A 13,782-nucleotide genomic window follows, 5' to 3' on the forward strand; every position below is an offset into this window, starting at 1 on the left:
CTACCTGAGTAGCTGGGATTATAGGTGCACGCCATCATGGCCAGCTACTTTTTGTAATTTTAGTAAAGACAGGGTTTCACATGTTGGCCAGGCTGGTCTTGAACTCCTGACCTCAAATAGTCTGCCCACCTCAGCCTCCCAAAATGCTAGGATTACAGGTCACAAAACCTTTCTGAGCCTCCGTTTCTTCATCCATAGAATGAAAATAATAACTATGCTATTTGTCCTATTGGGTGAATAGCAAATGATGTAATATGAGTAGAAATGCTTTGCTGATCATCAAGGCAAAATAAATGTTAGTTATTTCTGGAGTTGATAATGATATCTTAACATTCATCATATGTTCTTTATCATCACTTTAACAATTGGTACCTGCCCTTTGGGCCTGCCCTAGGCCATCGTTATGATGGTCTTCGTGATGCCAGGGCCATACTGGAGCATATATCAACAGCCATTTTTTAAGGGCTAATTCAAGTAAAGCCTGGAGGGACAGTTTTAGGTACCCCGGATAGACTTTATTCTGCTCTTAGAAGACTTTAAGATTTAAAAGAAAGAATGTCCATATCAATCAATCCCAATATTTATTTTTCTAGGTGCTAAGGGGACCCTAACATTATGTTATCACTGGAAATGACCTTACTAAAATCTAATTTCAGAGATAACTTATGGCACAAAAACATCTTGAGGACTTACCATGAAATGCACTATGCTAGTCTATGGCAAAGACAGATTCTCTGCCTTTTTGGGGGAATTTGATACCTGGTTAGGGAAATAAGATACACACACACACACACACACACACACACACACAAAATTCTGCTTTGCAATATGAGATAGTAAATAATAAATTCAAGTGAATGGTAGAAACAGTGGTTACGATAGGAATTCTAAGAAGGGAGGGATCGCTGAGCTGTAGTGGTTAGAAAAAACATCTCAAAGAAAGTAGAATTTGAGGAGGATTTTGAAGGGTGAATAGAATTCTACTTGATGGAAAGGGAAAGGAAGAGTGTCTCAAGTCCTTGGATCCTGAATAAAAGTATAGAAGCAGAAACTGTGATGTTAGTTGGATGAATATAAATTTGCATATCAGAGTGGACAGAGGTACAGCTGGAGATACAAATTAGGTTTAGATTTGAGACAGCCTTCAGTTTGAGGTCTCCACCAGAGGCAGAGGGGAACTATTAAGGTTTTTGAGGGTGAAGATTAAAACAATGTTTTAGTCATCGTAAGCTAGTAATAATGTGTGGGGAGGAAAACAGGAAAGAGAGGCTGCATCAGAGAGGCCATTTAGGGAATACTGTAGTCTTCTGGGCATGAACCAGGAGATGATAACGGGAATGGAAAGGAAGGGCTGGATTTGACGATAACACAGAGAAAGGCAAGAAATAAAGAGGCATCTGCTAGAATTCAATTGTTCATCAATATATTTTGAGTTTCTATTTTATGTCATTGAAAAACTCATAAAGTTTATGATGGAAATAAGTCAAAGGGGAAAGGACAAGTTTAATCTTAGAAATATTAAATTTCAGATGACGGTGGACCCTGTAAGTAAGCTGTTGGAAGGATGGAAGATAAGGAGAGAGAATGGACTTGAAGTATTATTTGGGGCATTGTGGCAGAATCTGCTAGCTGTTTTCCAATATATGTTCCCTCCTTCATTCTTAGTAATAGAATTGTTAAATTTTAGCAGGGCATAGAGCCACCCAGAGTAAAGACTATATTTTCCTGCTTTCTTCTAGCTAACGTTGGCCATATGACTAAGTTCGGCCCAACAGAATAAAAATGGAAGTGTTGTATATGACTTCTATGTCTTCAAGAAGAGTGGGGAACCTGGTGTGGTGGCTCACATCTGCAATACCAACACTTTGGGAGGCTGAGGCAGGTGGATCGCTTGAACCCAGGAGTGCAAGACCAGCTTGGGTAAGATGGCAAAACCCTGTCTCTACAAAAAAGTACAAAAATTACCTGGGCATGATGGTGCACATCTGTAGTCCCAGCTGCCCAGGAGGCTGAGGTGAGAGGATCACCTGAGCCCGAGGGGGTCAAGGTTGCAGTGAGCCAAGACCACACCACTGCACTCCAGCCTGGGTGACAGAGTGAGACCCTGTCTCAGAAAAAAACCAATAAATAAATACATACATGAGGGAAATTTGCTCTTTTCATCTCTTCCTTGCTTTTGCAGGCCAGAAGTCCATGACAGCTGGATCTTAGACAAACATTCTGTGTCATGAGGAGGAAGCCAAATTCTGAGGATGGTGGAGCAGGAAGACAGAAGTCAGAACCCCAACGACCTTGTGAACTATTCTACCGACTGTGAACTGCCAACTCTGGACTTTTTTACATGAGCAAGAAATAAACTTCTTTCTTGTTTAAGGCATTCTTATTTTAGTGTCTCTGGTACTTACTGTAACACTGAAATCCAACAGGTTTAGAAATCATCCACAGAAATGGATTGGGTGAAGGAGAGGAGGGTCATTCAGGAAGAGTAAGCCTGAAGTCCGCGACTGAGCCTTGTAAGAGTGCTCACATTTATGGAAGAGGCACCATCAAAAGAAACACAATAGACCAAGCGGTACGAGTGCAAGAGAGGCACCAATAATGAACGATATCACAGAGAGGAGAAAGAGTCTCAAGGAGGAGATTGCCACTGATGTCTAATGATTCAGTGTTCAATGGGATAAAGACTGAAAATGGCCCTGGGTTTGCCCGTTACGAGGTTATTGATGGCCTTTGAGAATATAGTGCAAGTAAGACAACTCGATGGAAGGCCAGAGTCTAGGGGACTGACAGAGTAGGTAGTAAAGTGTGGAGGAAAAACTTGACAGTGCAAGAAGGGTGATGAGATAGGACAGTAGCTAGAGGGTCAGGTAAAACTAATTTATTTTCGTTTTAAAATAGAAGAGACTGGGGGGGTTGTGGGGGAGGTGCTAGGGAGGGTGAGCAGAGAGAGATATCCCCAGTGGGCCTGCTCTAGGTTAGATGCTTCTGCCCATGGCCTCTCTGGAACTCCAGGTTTCCCTCTCATAGCACTTGCCACATTGTGTGGTGGTCATCAATCTGTGTGTCTGTGTTCTGGACACTGTGAATGACTTGAGTCCAGGGGCCTTGCCTTAAACCTCTGGTATACAGTACAGCACAAGACATACAGACTACTAGTGCTTGTCATGGAACAAAAGATGCAAAGGAAAGGGCAGGCAGTGGAAGCTATAGGTTTAAGGAGGGTCACACCCTCACCTAAAGTGGAAAGGGGAGAGGAAAGGATGAGTGAAAGAGCAAAGGTATTTTGAAATGTTTTTAAAGATGGTGATAGGAAGAGGCTGCTTGGTGATGTACAGTGAGCACAGATTTGAGCCACATGGGCTTGTTCTCAGGTTCAATCCCTGGCATTTGCTGAGGCCCTCATCTTACTTGACTACAAAATGGGCTATAATAATGCCTGCCTTATAGAATTGTTTTGAGGACACATAGAAGGTGCTTAATACAGAGTGGACATTTTGGAATAGATAGGATAAAACGGAAGGCAATCATTCTTGGTGGCCTTCATCTCTTCAGTAATGTAGGAGGGGAGACTATCTGCTAACAGTGAGGAGGCAAGAGTGGGACCAGCTAGGAGGTATACAGACTAAAGGTGCAGATTTTGAATCTAGGAATATTTGAACCTAGCTGTGTTATCTTGAGAAAATTATTGAAATTCACTCTTCCTCAGGTGCCTCATCTGTAAAGCGTGGATAATTATTAAATGCAATTGTGAATGCCTGGCACATATAAATGGTAGTTGCTATTATTTTGGTGAATGTAAAAATTGGGAGGAAATGTTACTATAAGGAACACCACAGGGAGTCAAGAAGAGATTGACGAAGGGGATCAAGTGTTTGCTAAGTACCCTTGGGAGCCCAGTGAAGAAGCAGTAACCCACATTTACAACCTTTTCCAGTGTAATTTTGTGGCCTTCCTACACCAGAACACAAATGGGAAAGGTAGGAGAAAGGCCATACCTCCAGAGGAGAAGCAAAGGCAAGAAAAGGCTGAAACCCTGGGGTGAAGGCTTAGATGGAAAAACCTGTTCACTGTGACTCTTAGGTAGCTATGGCAGAGAGGGAGCCCAGGACCCAGGGGACAGGATGACCAGTGTTGAAAGAGAGCACTGAGGACTGGTTGCTCACTGGAGGTTGACTTCCCCTCCTGGATTGGGCTGGGGCACCCTTCCCAATGCAATACACCTTTCTGTGTCTAAGATGATAACCCTGTTTCCCTGGATGATCCTAGTTGTATGGATGGATTTTACAAATGTACATTTCATGGTTAGGTAGCTCAAAGCCACTGACTAGAAGAAGACAACAGGGATCGTGAGATAAAGAAGAATATTTGAAACAACAACAACAAAAAAAAACGAAGAATCAGAAAACCATATGAAGTATAAAGATTGATGGGGTATGAGGCCTTTAACTGGTAAGAGAAAAATTCTTCAAGGCTGGGCAAGCAAAACCTACTGAAGTGTTGGATGGAATCCAAAGTCAAATACGGATGACAATGGAGAGGTCATTTAGACCTAAAACCCCATAGTTCTCCTTAGATTCTATTAAAACTGAACACAGTGTACCTTTGGAGTTTGGGGAGCTCTCTATTCTTCTTTCATAACCTTTACCATCACTACTAGGCTCTGCCTGATCAGCCCCTACTTCTCTCCTACTCCAACCACATCAGCTCCCTCTGTTCTGTAAACAGGCCAAGGGCACTTTGCCTTAGAGCTTTTGCACCACTGTTCTCCTCTTTTCCTACCACACTCTTTTCAGCAGCCCCCTACTTTGTTCAGGTTTCTGTCCCAACATCACCTCATTAGAAAGAGCTTTCCTGGTCACTGTGCCTAAAATAGCAATCCCCACCCCATCATTTTCTCTTGCCTTGCCTTGCTATCCTCTTCATTGTAGTTATCACCACTAAAGCATTGCCTGTGCATATTTATTGATCGTCTCCCAACCTATCCCCTCAATTCACTGCTACTATAATGCAATTATCAAGAATGCAAATGTTTGTTTCAATCACTACTGTTCCTCCAATAACTAGTGGATGATTATTAAATGTTTGTTGAAAAAATGAACACCAGCCTGGGTAACACAATGAGATCCCATCTCTATGAAAAATAAAATTAAAAAAAATAGTCAGATGTGGTAATGCATACCTGTAGTCTCAGCTACTTGGGAGGCTGAGACAGGAGGATCACTTGAGTCTGGGAAGTCAAGGCTGCCGTGAACCATGATTGTGCTACTGCCCTCCAGCCTGGGTGACAGGGCAAGATTCTGTCTTAAAAATTTTTTTCTTTTTTGCAACTGACTCAATTATCCTTTTCCAACAATAGAAAAACAAGGCAGAAAATCTCAGCAAGAGAAAGAGTGAGGGCAAGAGAGGACTCTTTACTGATCTCTGGGTCTTGATGTGAAAGGTCAAGTATTTAAACTGATTATTAACAAGCAGCAGATGGCTAACTGCAACTTCCTTCTATATTCTATATTGTTTGTGAAGAAAATTTTTTAGATCCACAGAATGGGGACCCACAACATAGTTAGTAAAAGTGTCCTGAACCAGGGATTAGGAAACGCATTTGAGTCAAGGGTCTGTTGTTGACTAGCTAAATGACCATGAATGTCACTTACTTGCTAAGTCCGAGGGTTCTAGTTGGTAAAAGAAATAAAACAGAGCTGTCCTGCCACTTTGAGGAATTATGAGGATTAAGTGACACGAGAGTGCTCTCAAGTGCGTGTACTAATGGAGAAGAGTCTAGTGGTTCCAAGGGGAGCCTTGCCTTGTGGAGTCACCTGTGTGGCACAATGAATTAGTCACTGAGACCTAGGCTGCCTGGGCTAAAATCCTGGCTCTCTCAGGGACTGTCCTTGAACCCTAGGGAAAGTCAGTAACCTCTCTGTGCCTCAGTTTCCCTAACTTTAGAATGAAGGTAATATTAGCACATTAGTGAAGGTAATAGTAGCACAATATTTGACCTCATAAAAATATTATGAGGGTTAAATGAGTTGATATTTGTAGACCTCTTAGAATAGTGCCTGGCGTATGCTTGGCACTAGAGGTGTTTGCTATGTAAAACAAATAAATATCTTCAAAGAGACTAAAATAACACCTCAGACAACTATGAAGGGAAATATTAGAGTTAGGGTATTGGGGAGATGTTAAAGTCAGCAAGTAGCTATTAATAAGAATGGAAATGGGGAAGACTGTACTGTTGCTTAACAGACACTTCTACCCCCCTACTTTCTTAGGATCCTCCAGATAAACATTTCTTGTCCTTTTTTTTGTGGCACTAGCTAAACTTCCCTCTCTTCTCCACCCACTGCTTCCTAGAGTCAAAAAGTCGGGGTGGAACACTGCTGAGTATTGTAGGTCTGGGAGAGTGACCAGAGGTAGCTTTAGCATGTGGTACCCAGAAGACAGTCCATTATAACTGTTCACATTGAGTGAAGGGATGTAGAGGGAAAGAGGAAGCACAGGGCTGGGCAGCCAGAAATTTTGTGTCATTCTCCAAAGCAACGGAAAGTCCTTGATCATGAGGTTTTAAGAAAAAGGAACCTACTACCCCCATGCAATAGTACATGGTTTTCCCCTAGGAGTTTTACTTTATATCACCTTTATTGGGATTCAGGTTTACTTGAATTGGTTCCTTCAAAACACACACACACACACATACACAGATACACAGACACACACACACACAGACACACACACACACACACACACAATCTCAAAACAGACATGAGATCATGGCTCATCCACTGTTCTAACATTGCTGCCCTCTATTAGTGGGTACTTGAACATTGAGTATAACAAAGGAAACACGAGTACCTAGTCAGCTTCACCTATATCAGCCCCCAACTGATTGCTCATACCTCCTTCCAAGTTTCACATAGATGAGCCCAGTGATCTCCAAACTTACAGGTCTATCCCTCTCCTAAGGTCCAAGACAAGAAAGGTTTGATTTAGGAATACTTCAGTAGCCTGAATGGCTTGGCACTGACCATCAGGCTCCTGCTGTGAAGGTGCTCCGGCTGCCTTGTTGGACTCCATATTGATCTCCAGGACTGCTTCAGCAGTGGGAGCTGACAAGGTAGGACTCCACTACCTTCCACTGAAGGCCTGAGTTATTACAGGGGGAACAGCTTCCCACCCTCTGTTTGGAAGCTGGGTATTTGATAACCAGTTTTACCCATATATAATATATTTCCATTTCTATAACTGGATTTCTGCTTTTGAGCCCTTTCTGAATGTCTATGGTAGTTGTCTGCTTACATCTCATTCTAATACAGAGGCCTTGTCCTTATCTTGAAGACCCCACGATGCAAGGACTTCAGATCAGTGGCAGGTTGTTTTGTCAGCATACTTCCACAGGTATGCTTCCTGTCTCTGAGACCCAGGATGATGGTTGGGGTGCAGTTACCCACAGTGGGTCCACTCATTTCTTGGAATTTTAAGTCTCAACTGCTGAAATGTCCATGACCATGTTCAACATCCAACAGGAAATCAACATCATGTTGATATTGGACTTTCATTTGTTTAAAGAAACTAATTCAAATCACATTTGAATAATATTAAAGTGAATGGTATTTGAAACATGTCTGGAGATGGTTATTTGCTTGGGTATTCTGCCTCACTGCCCTGCCTAAACTTCTGTTATTGGCAAGGACCTGCCAGCAGCTCCTTCCTCCTCTATGGGTGAGTATAGAGAAAGGTACAGCTTCTATCCAAATAATCCTGTCTTGACAGAACTAAATAAATCATCACTCTTTGCTGCCATGTTCCCAAATATTAATAGTGGGGAGAGTAATTTACTCCACTTCAGCATCAAAGTGGGTGGAGGCAGCATGACTCAGAGGTTAAGTCTAACAACTCTGAAGTTTAAATTCTACTTCTTTCACTCTTTGGTTAAATGACCTTTGACTCTTTGTGTATCAATGCTTTCATCTGTATATGCACACATAAACAGTACCTATCTCATAGTGTGTTGTAAGGATTAAACAAAATAATAACTGTAGACTACTTAGAGTAATGCCAAATATGCAGTGATTGCTCCATAAATGGTTATTTATTACTATTACTGATGGGAGACAAGACAGGGAGTTGAAGAAATAGAAATAGGAATGGGGTAGAGAAAAGGAAGACTTAAGAGTGTGAGACAGAATATGTAGAGTGGATGGGCAAGGATTAAAACTGGTGGACTCCTCCATCTCCTACCCTCAGAGTGGGAGTGTCTCCTAGAGTATGTGGAGAGACAGTCAGAGTCATGGTGTTTCCAAAGTCATGATCAGAAAGTTGACATCAGAGCATAAGACTGTGAATTTTGACTCAGAGAAAACTTTTCCAACGTGGAACAGTCATAAGTTTGCACACTCAGACTTTCCTTATGTCGGTGATTTCTGAGGGGAAATGGGGACTTCTCCCTGCATCTCTCCACTGCTTCTCAGCCTCTTCAACTGCTCTGAATTCCAGGGAAATGCATAAAGTGTAGACTCCTAAGGCCAATACTGAATGTAAGGGACTACCTCTACCAGTGACAGCAGCAGGAGGAATTCAAGGTATATTTTTATGCTCAGAAAAGTTTTCAGAATAATCCTTAAGAGGCAAACAGATAATTCAGTAAAGGTGGACAGTATGTAAAAAGTACTCCTGGCTTTACTTTTATAAAACAAGCTCCCATTCCCCTTTCATGGATCCTTGATGAAATGAGTATCTCACTCCTAGTTTCCTTTTCCAGAACCCCGATAAACCAACACCTAAGCTCAAACTCCCACCACCTTTTCTCCTGTTTATGTTCCTTGGACAATTCCCTGACAGAGGAGTCCTGCCCAGGATCTCTGTGTGGTAAAGCCATGGCTCTTCCTAATAATGCATGAAAAGCGAGTGTGAAAAACAGCAGCATTAGCTAATATCTGTTAAGCATTTAATATATTTAGGTACTATGCCAAGTGTTATACATGCATTATCATCATTTTGATTCTCAAAACAATTCTACTGTATTAATACCCTTCCCATTTTGAAGCTGAAACAAGAGTCAGAGGAGGAATATAACTTCCTCTAGGTCACAAAACTCATAAGCAATTCACTACTAGCTGATTTGACAACTTTATTTCTGTTTTGGTAGATGAAAGAAGTGTATCCTAGAGCTACCTTTTATTTTAGCAGGTGTTAACCTTTTGAAGAGCATCAAGAATTTGAAAGCAATGAGTGAAGAGGTCAGGTGGAGCAGAAAGAAGGTCCAATGGGATTGGGATTAACCTTGGGATTAGAAAAACCAACGTATATTTCCAGCTCTACCAATTTAGGTAGTGAAATTTCAGGTGAATTTTTTAACTCCTAAATCTTAGTTTATTATTTTTCTTGCATAATGGGATTAATAACATCTATCTTTCCCATCTCAATTGTTTTCATATGGATAACATGAAAATGTAGGCATAAACATCATAGAATGTTTTGCAAATTAAGTGGTATCAAATGCTACCTTGTCTAATCTCTCTCTGGAAGATTAAGGACATCCCTAGTACCAACTTTTCCTCACCTACTTGCATTTCAGAGGCTCCAAAAATTTGGTCTGACTAGTGATTACAATCTCCATGAAGTTCAAATTAAAGGAGCCATAGCTTGAAATGGCCAAGGGAACCAGAGAGATCACGGTGCATTGATTTTACCTTTTTCAGAAAATCCTAATGTACTAGGTTCCCAGGGTTCTAACTCACGCCAGAATTTTGCTAGCGCATTTTCAGGACTGGCAAGAGATACTAGAAGTAGATTTAGAAGTTCCAAACATAGTAAATTTCTGTTAGACAGAGCAGTTGTTTGTATTTAATGAGATAATATGTACAATGACACAGCACTCCCAGAACTGTGTTGTTATAATTTCCTTTGTACCAATAACAATCAATATTCATGTTGTTCTTTTAGTTTACTCTTATGCCATAAATGAGAAAAATAGGGTTTTAAATTCAAGTTCTCCAATTCTTTTTTCAGACTATTTGTAAAAAATGGGATAACAATCTCTTCCTCATTTATTTTAGACTTTCTTGAAGATAAAAGCAGAGTAATAGCTCTAACTGTGTTTTGAAAATAAAGGGAGTTTATAGAGATGAAGTTCAACAATGATAATGATGAGTCATCCATCACTCTAACCTGATAGAACAATCAACTATAATTAGGAAAGACATTTTCTCCCTCAAACACCATCACAGTTGAGTGCTAAGAAGAGACTACTTGTAAGTCATTTGAACTTTTAGGTGATCTTTCTTTTGCCAGGCTTTGTGGGTGGGTTTACCAAGTGCTGATTCCTCTGAGAAGGTTTTGCCTCAGACCTTTGAAAACTGAGATCTCCAAAACTAGATAAAACTCAGAAATATAAACTTTAAAGCTGAAAAACACTTAGCTCTTTTAAGTCTCTCCCCAGCCAGTTGGATCCTGTTGAGTACAGTAGATACTGAGACCCAGGATGTTCTGTTAAATACAGATCAAAAAGACAGTTCAATATCTTCCTTAAGGGCAATTTTTAAAACTTTATGGAAAACCAGGAGGGGATCAGCAAGGGTCAGAACTCACAGGTTTGCAGGCAAAGGAGCAAGATCCATAGGTGGTGCTGAGCCATCTCTCTCAGGGTCTAACCTTCTGCGGAAAAGCACGGCACTGTTCTAGCAGAGTCAGTTTCACTTTTCTTCCTCCTTTTTATAACGTTTAAGAAAGGAAGTGCAAGTTAACTGATTTAGTTAACATTGGTCTTTGTATTACTGTGCTAGTTTTTTCCAATTTAAAGTGCCTAGCATTAATTATTTATTAAACAAATATTTATTGTGTGCCTACTATGTGCCAGGCACTCTTCTGGGTGTTGGCAATATACAGAGCAACAAAGCAATCGATCACCCTCCTTTCATGGAGTTTATACTCTTTTTTGGAGTAATCAACAACTAAACAAGCAATTCCAACATAACGTAATAAGTGTTGCAACAGGAAAAATACAGGGAACTATGAGAGGAATAGGGGCATCTAACTCAGGCTAAGAAAAGTTGGAGTAGGCTTCCTGAAGAAACTGACAACCAACCTGAGACAGGCTCGAAGAATGAATTACTATTATTAGGTGAATGGTGGTGGGGGATATGGAAGAGGAAAAATGTTTTGACATATGATAGGAGATTAAAAAATTGTAGCAATTAAAATTATATAATTATAGTTATGTAAAATGATCACAAATACATGATTATGTATATAATCAACATGTCATATTATTTAATATAATCAATATTAAGTATTATATTAATAAAAATAATTATATTTATATATGGTACCATAATATGTAATTATATAATACATTAATACATAATATAGTATAACTATATATATAATTATGTATAATTCCATGATATCATCATGAAACATTATGATTATGATCACACCTTATTAGGGACACAAAAAGTGTTTGATAAAAATTAAAGTTGAAAGAGATTTTTAGACTATTGAATCTATTTTGCAGATGGAGAAACTGGCTCAGAAGGAGAGGAAGTGACTTTTCCCTATATCACACAGTGAATTAGTGAACTGAGGTAAAAGCCAGCAAGTGTCACTTGGCAAAGACTGTGGCTCCTGGGCATGAGAGACAGCAGGTGCAGAGGCATGCTTAGGTGGAGTTGAGCTAGATGTAACAGGACTATTTCTTGTAGAGGGTCTTCATCCTGGTTAACAAGAATACGAGTGATTGTGTAATGTGTGTATGGGAGACGTTGTCTGGGAATGGTGATAGAAATGAATATTTGTGCCCAGAAGCTAAGCAGTTTGACCCAGCTGTTTTGGGGAGTAATGGGAAGGCTGGGGACACTACCCCTGAGACCTGGAGGATGTGTACAGCTCTTTTTTTTTTGACTGAGATGAGTCCTCGTGCCAGCTAGCTCATTCCTAGGTAACCTGGGCCTCTAGAGTCACTCATTAAATAATCCTGCTGATCATTTCCCATATATACTTACATAATACTGCATATAGTTGACCCGTAAACAATGCAGGGATTTGGAGTGCTGTCCCCTCAAACAGTCGAAAGTCCCTGCATAACTTTTGACATCCCTAAACTCAACTACTAATAGCCTACTGTTGACTGGAAGCCTTGCCAACAATACAGTTGATTAACACATATTCTATGTGTCATATGTATTATTTACCATATTCTTGCAGGAAAGTAAGCTAGAGAAAATAAAATGGTATTAAGAAAATCATAATGAAGACAAAATATGTTTACTGTTCATTCAGTGGAATTAGATGATCATAAAGGTCTTTATCCTCATCATCTTCATGCTAAGTAGGCTAAGGAGGAGGAGGATAAGGAGGAGTTGGTCTTGCTGTCTCAGGGGTGACAGAGAAAGAAGAGATAGAGGTCGAGAAGGTGGAAGAGACAGGCACAGTCGGTGTAACTTTTCAGAAATACATTCAATTTTTGTCTGACTTTTTTGCTTGTTCATTTCTCTAAAAATGTTTCTATATGGTGCCCCTTCTTACTTCTACCATTTGTTTTAGTTTTAGTGCCTGTATCATACCATAGAAGGGCCCATGTCATAAAAGAAGTTAAAAAGCAGTCCCGAATAGTCAGAAGTCTTCTGCCAGACTGTCTAATGTCAGCTTGTTTTCTGGCACTGCTGCTTCTATGTCTTCTTCCTCATTGTTTGATCCTGGCTTAGAAGCATTCTTCTCCATCAAGTCATCTTCCGTTAATTCCTCTGGCGTGGTGTCTAGTCGCTCTTGAATTTTGACAAGATCTATTTCTTGAAACACTTTGCCCCACCTTTTGTTTTTTTGCCATATCCACAATATCTTTTTATTTTTTATTTTTTTTATTTTTATTTTTTTTGACAATGGGAATTACAATTTTTATTGAGCACTATGCTATGTGGTTTTTTGTTGTTGTTGTTGTTGTTTTTAATTATACTTTAAGTTCTAGGGTACATGTGCATAACGTGCAGGTTTGTTACATATGTATACTTGTGCCATGTTGGTGTGCCACATCCATCAACTCGTCAGCACCCATCAACTCGTCATTTACATCAGGTATAACTCCCAGTGCAATCCCTCCCCCCTCCCGCCTCCCCCCTCCCCGCTCCCCATGATAGGCCCCGGTGTGTGATGTTCCCCTTCCCGAGTCCAAGTGATCTCATTGTTCAGTTCCCACCTATGAGTGAGAACATGCGGTGTTTGGTTTTGTGTTCTTATGATAGTTTGCTAAGAATGATGGTTTCCAGCTGCATCCATGTCCCTACAAAGGACACAAACTCATCCTTTTTTATGGCTGCATAGTATTCCATGGTGTATATGTGCCACATTTTCTTTTTTTTTTTTTGTAGCATTAGCATATTTTATTTTATTTTATTTTTCTTATTTTGTTTTATTATTATTATTATTATACTTTAAGTTCTAGGGTACATGTGCATAACGTGCAGGTTTGTTACATATGTATACTTGTGCCATGTTACTGTGCTGCACCCATCAACTCGTCAGCACGCATCAACTCATCATTTACATCAGGTATAACTCCCAATGCAATCCCTCCCCCCTCCCCCTTCCCCATGATAGGACCCGGTGTGTGATGTTCCCCTTCCCGAGTCCAAGTGATCTCATTGTTCAGTTCCCACCTATGAGTGAGAACATGCGGTGTTTGGTTTTGTGTTCTTATGATAGTTTGCTAAGAATGATGGTTTCCAGCTGCATCCATGTCCCTACAAAGGACACAAACTCATCCTTTTTTGTGGCTGCATAGTATTCCATGGT

The 13,782-nt window shown here is 40.3% G+C and overlaps 1 protein-coding gene across 5 annotated transcripts in view; it reads right to left on the minus strand.

The window, feature by feature from the left end:
• The window catches only part of CD84 (CD84 molecule), a 38,297-nt gene extending 27,593 nt beyond the window's left edge, over positions 1-10,704 (minus strand). For all 5 annotated transcript variants that reach the window (XM_025390131.1, XM_025390121.1, XM_025390111.1 and 2 more), the window contains exon 1: positions 10,585-10,704. In XM_025390131.1, the coding sequence (XP_025245916.1) occupies positions 10,585-10,630 (46 nt within the window). In that variant the 5' untranslated portion in view covers positions 10,631-10,704. The remainder of the gene's footprint in view (positions 1-10,584) is intronic.
• Between the last annotated feature and the right edge of the window lie 3,078 nt (positions 10,705-13,782).

The sequence above is a fragment of the Theropithecus gelada genome, chromosome 1, assembly GCF_003255815.1.
Source record: "Theropithecus gelada isolate Dixy chromosome 1, Tgel_1.0, whole genome shotgun sequence".
Classification (NCBI taxonomy): Eukaryota; Metazoa; Chordata; class Mammalia; order Primates; family Cercopithecidae; genus Theropithecus; species Theropithecus gelada.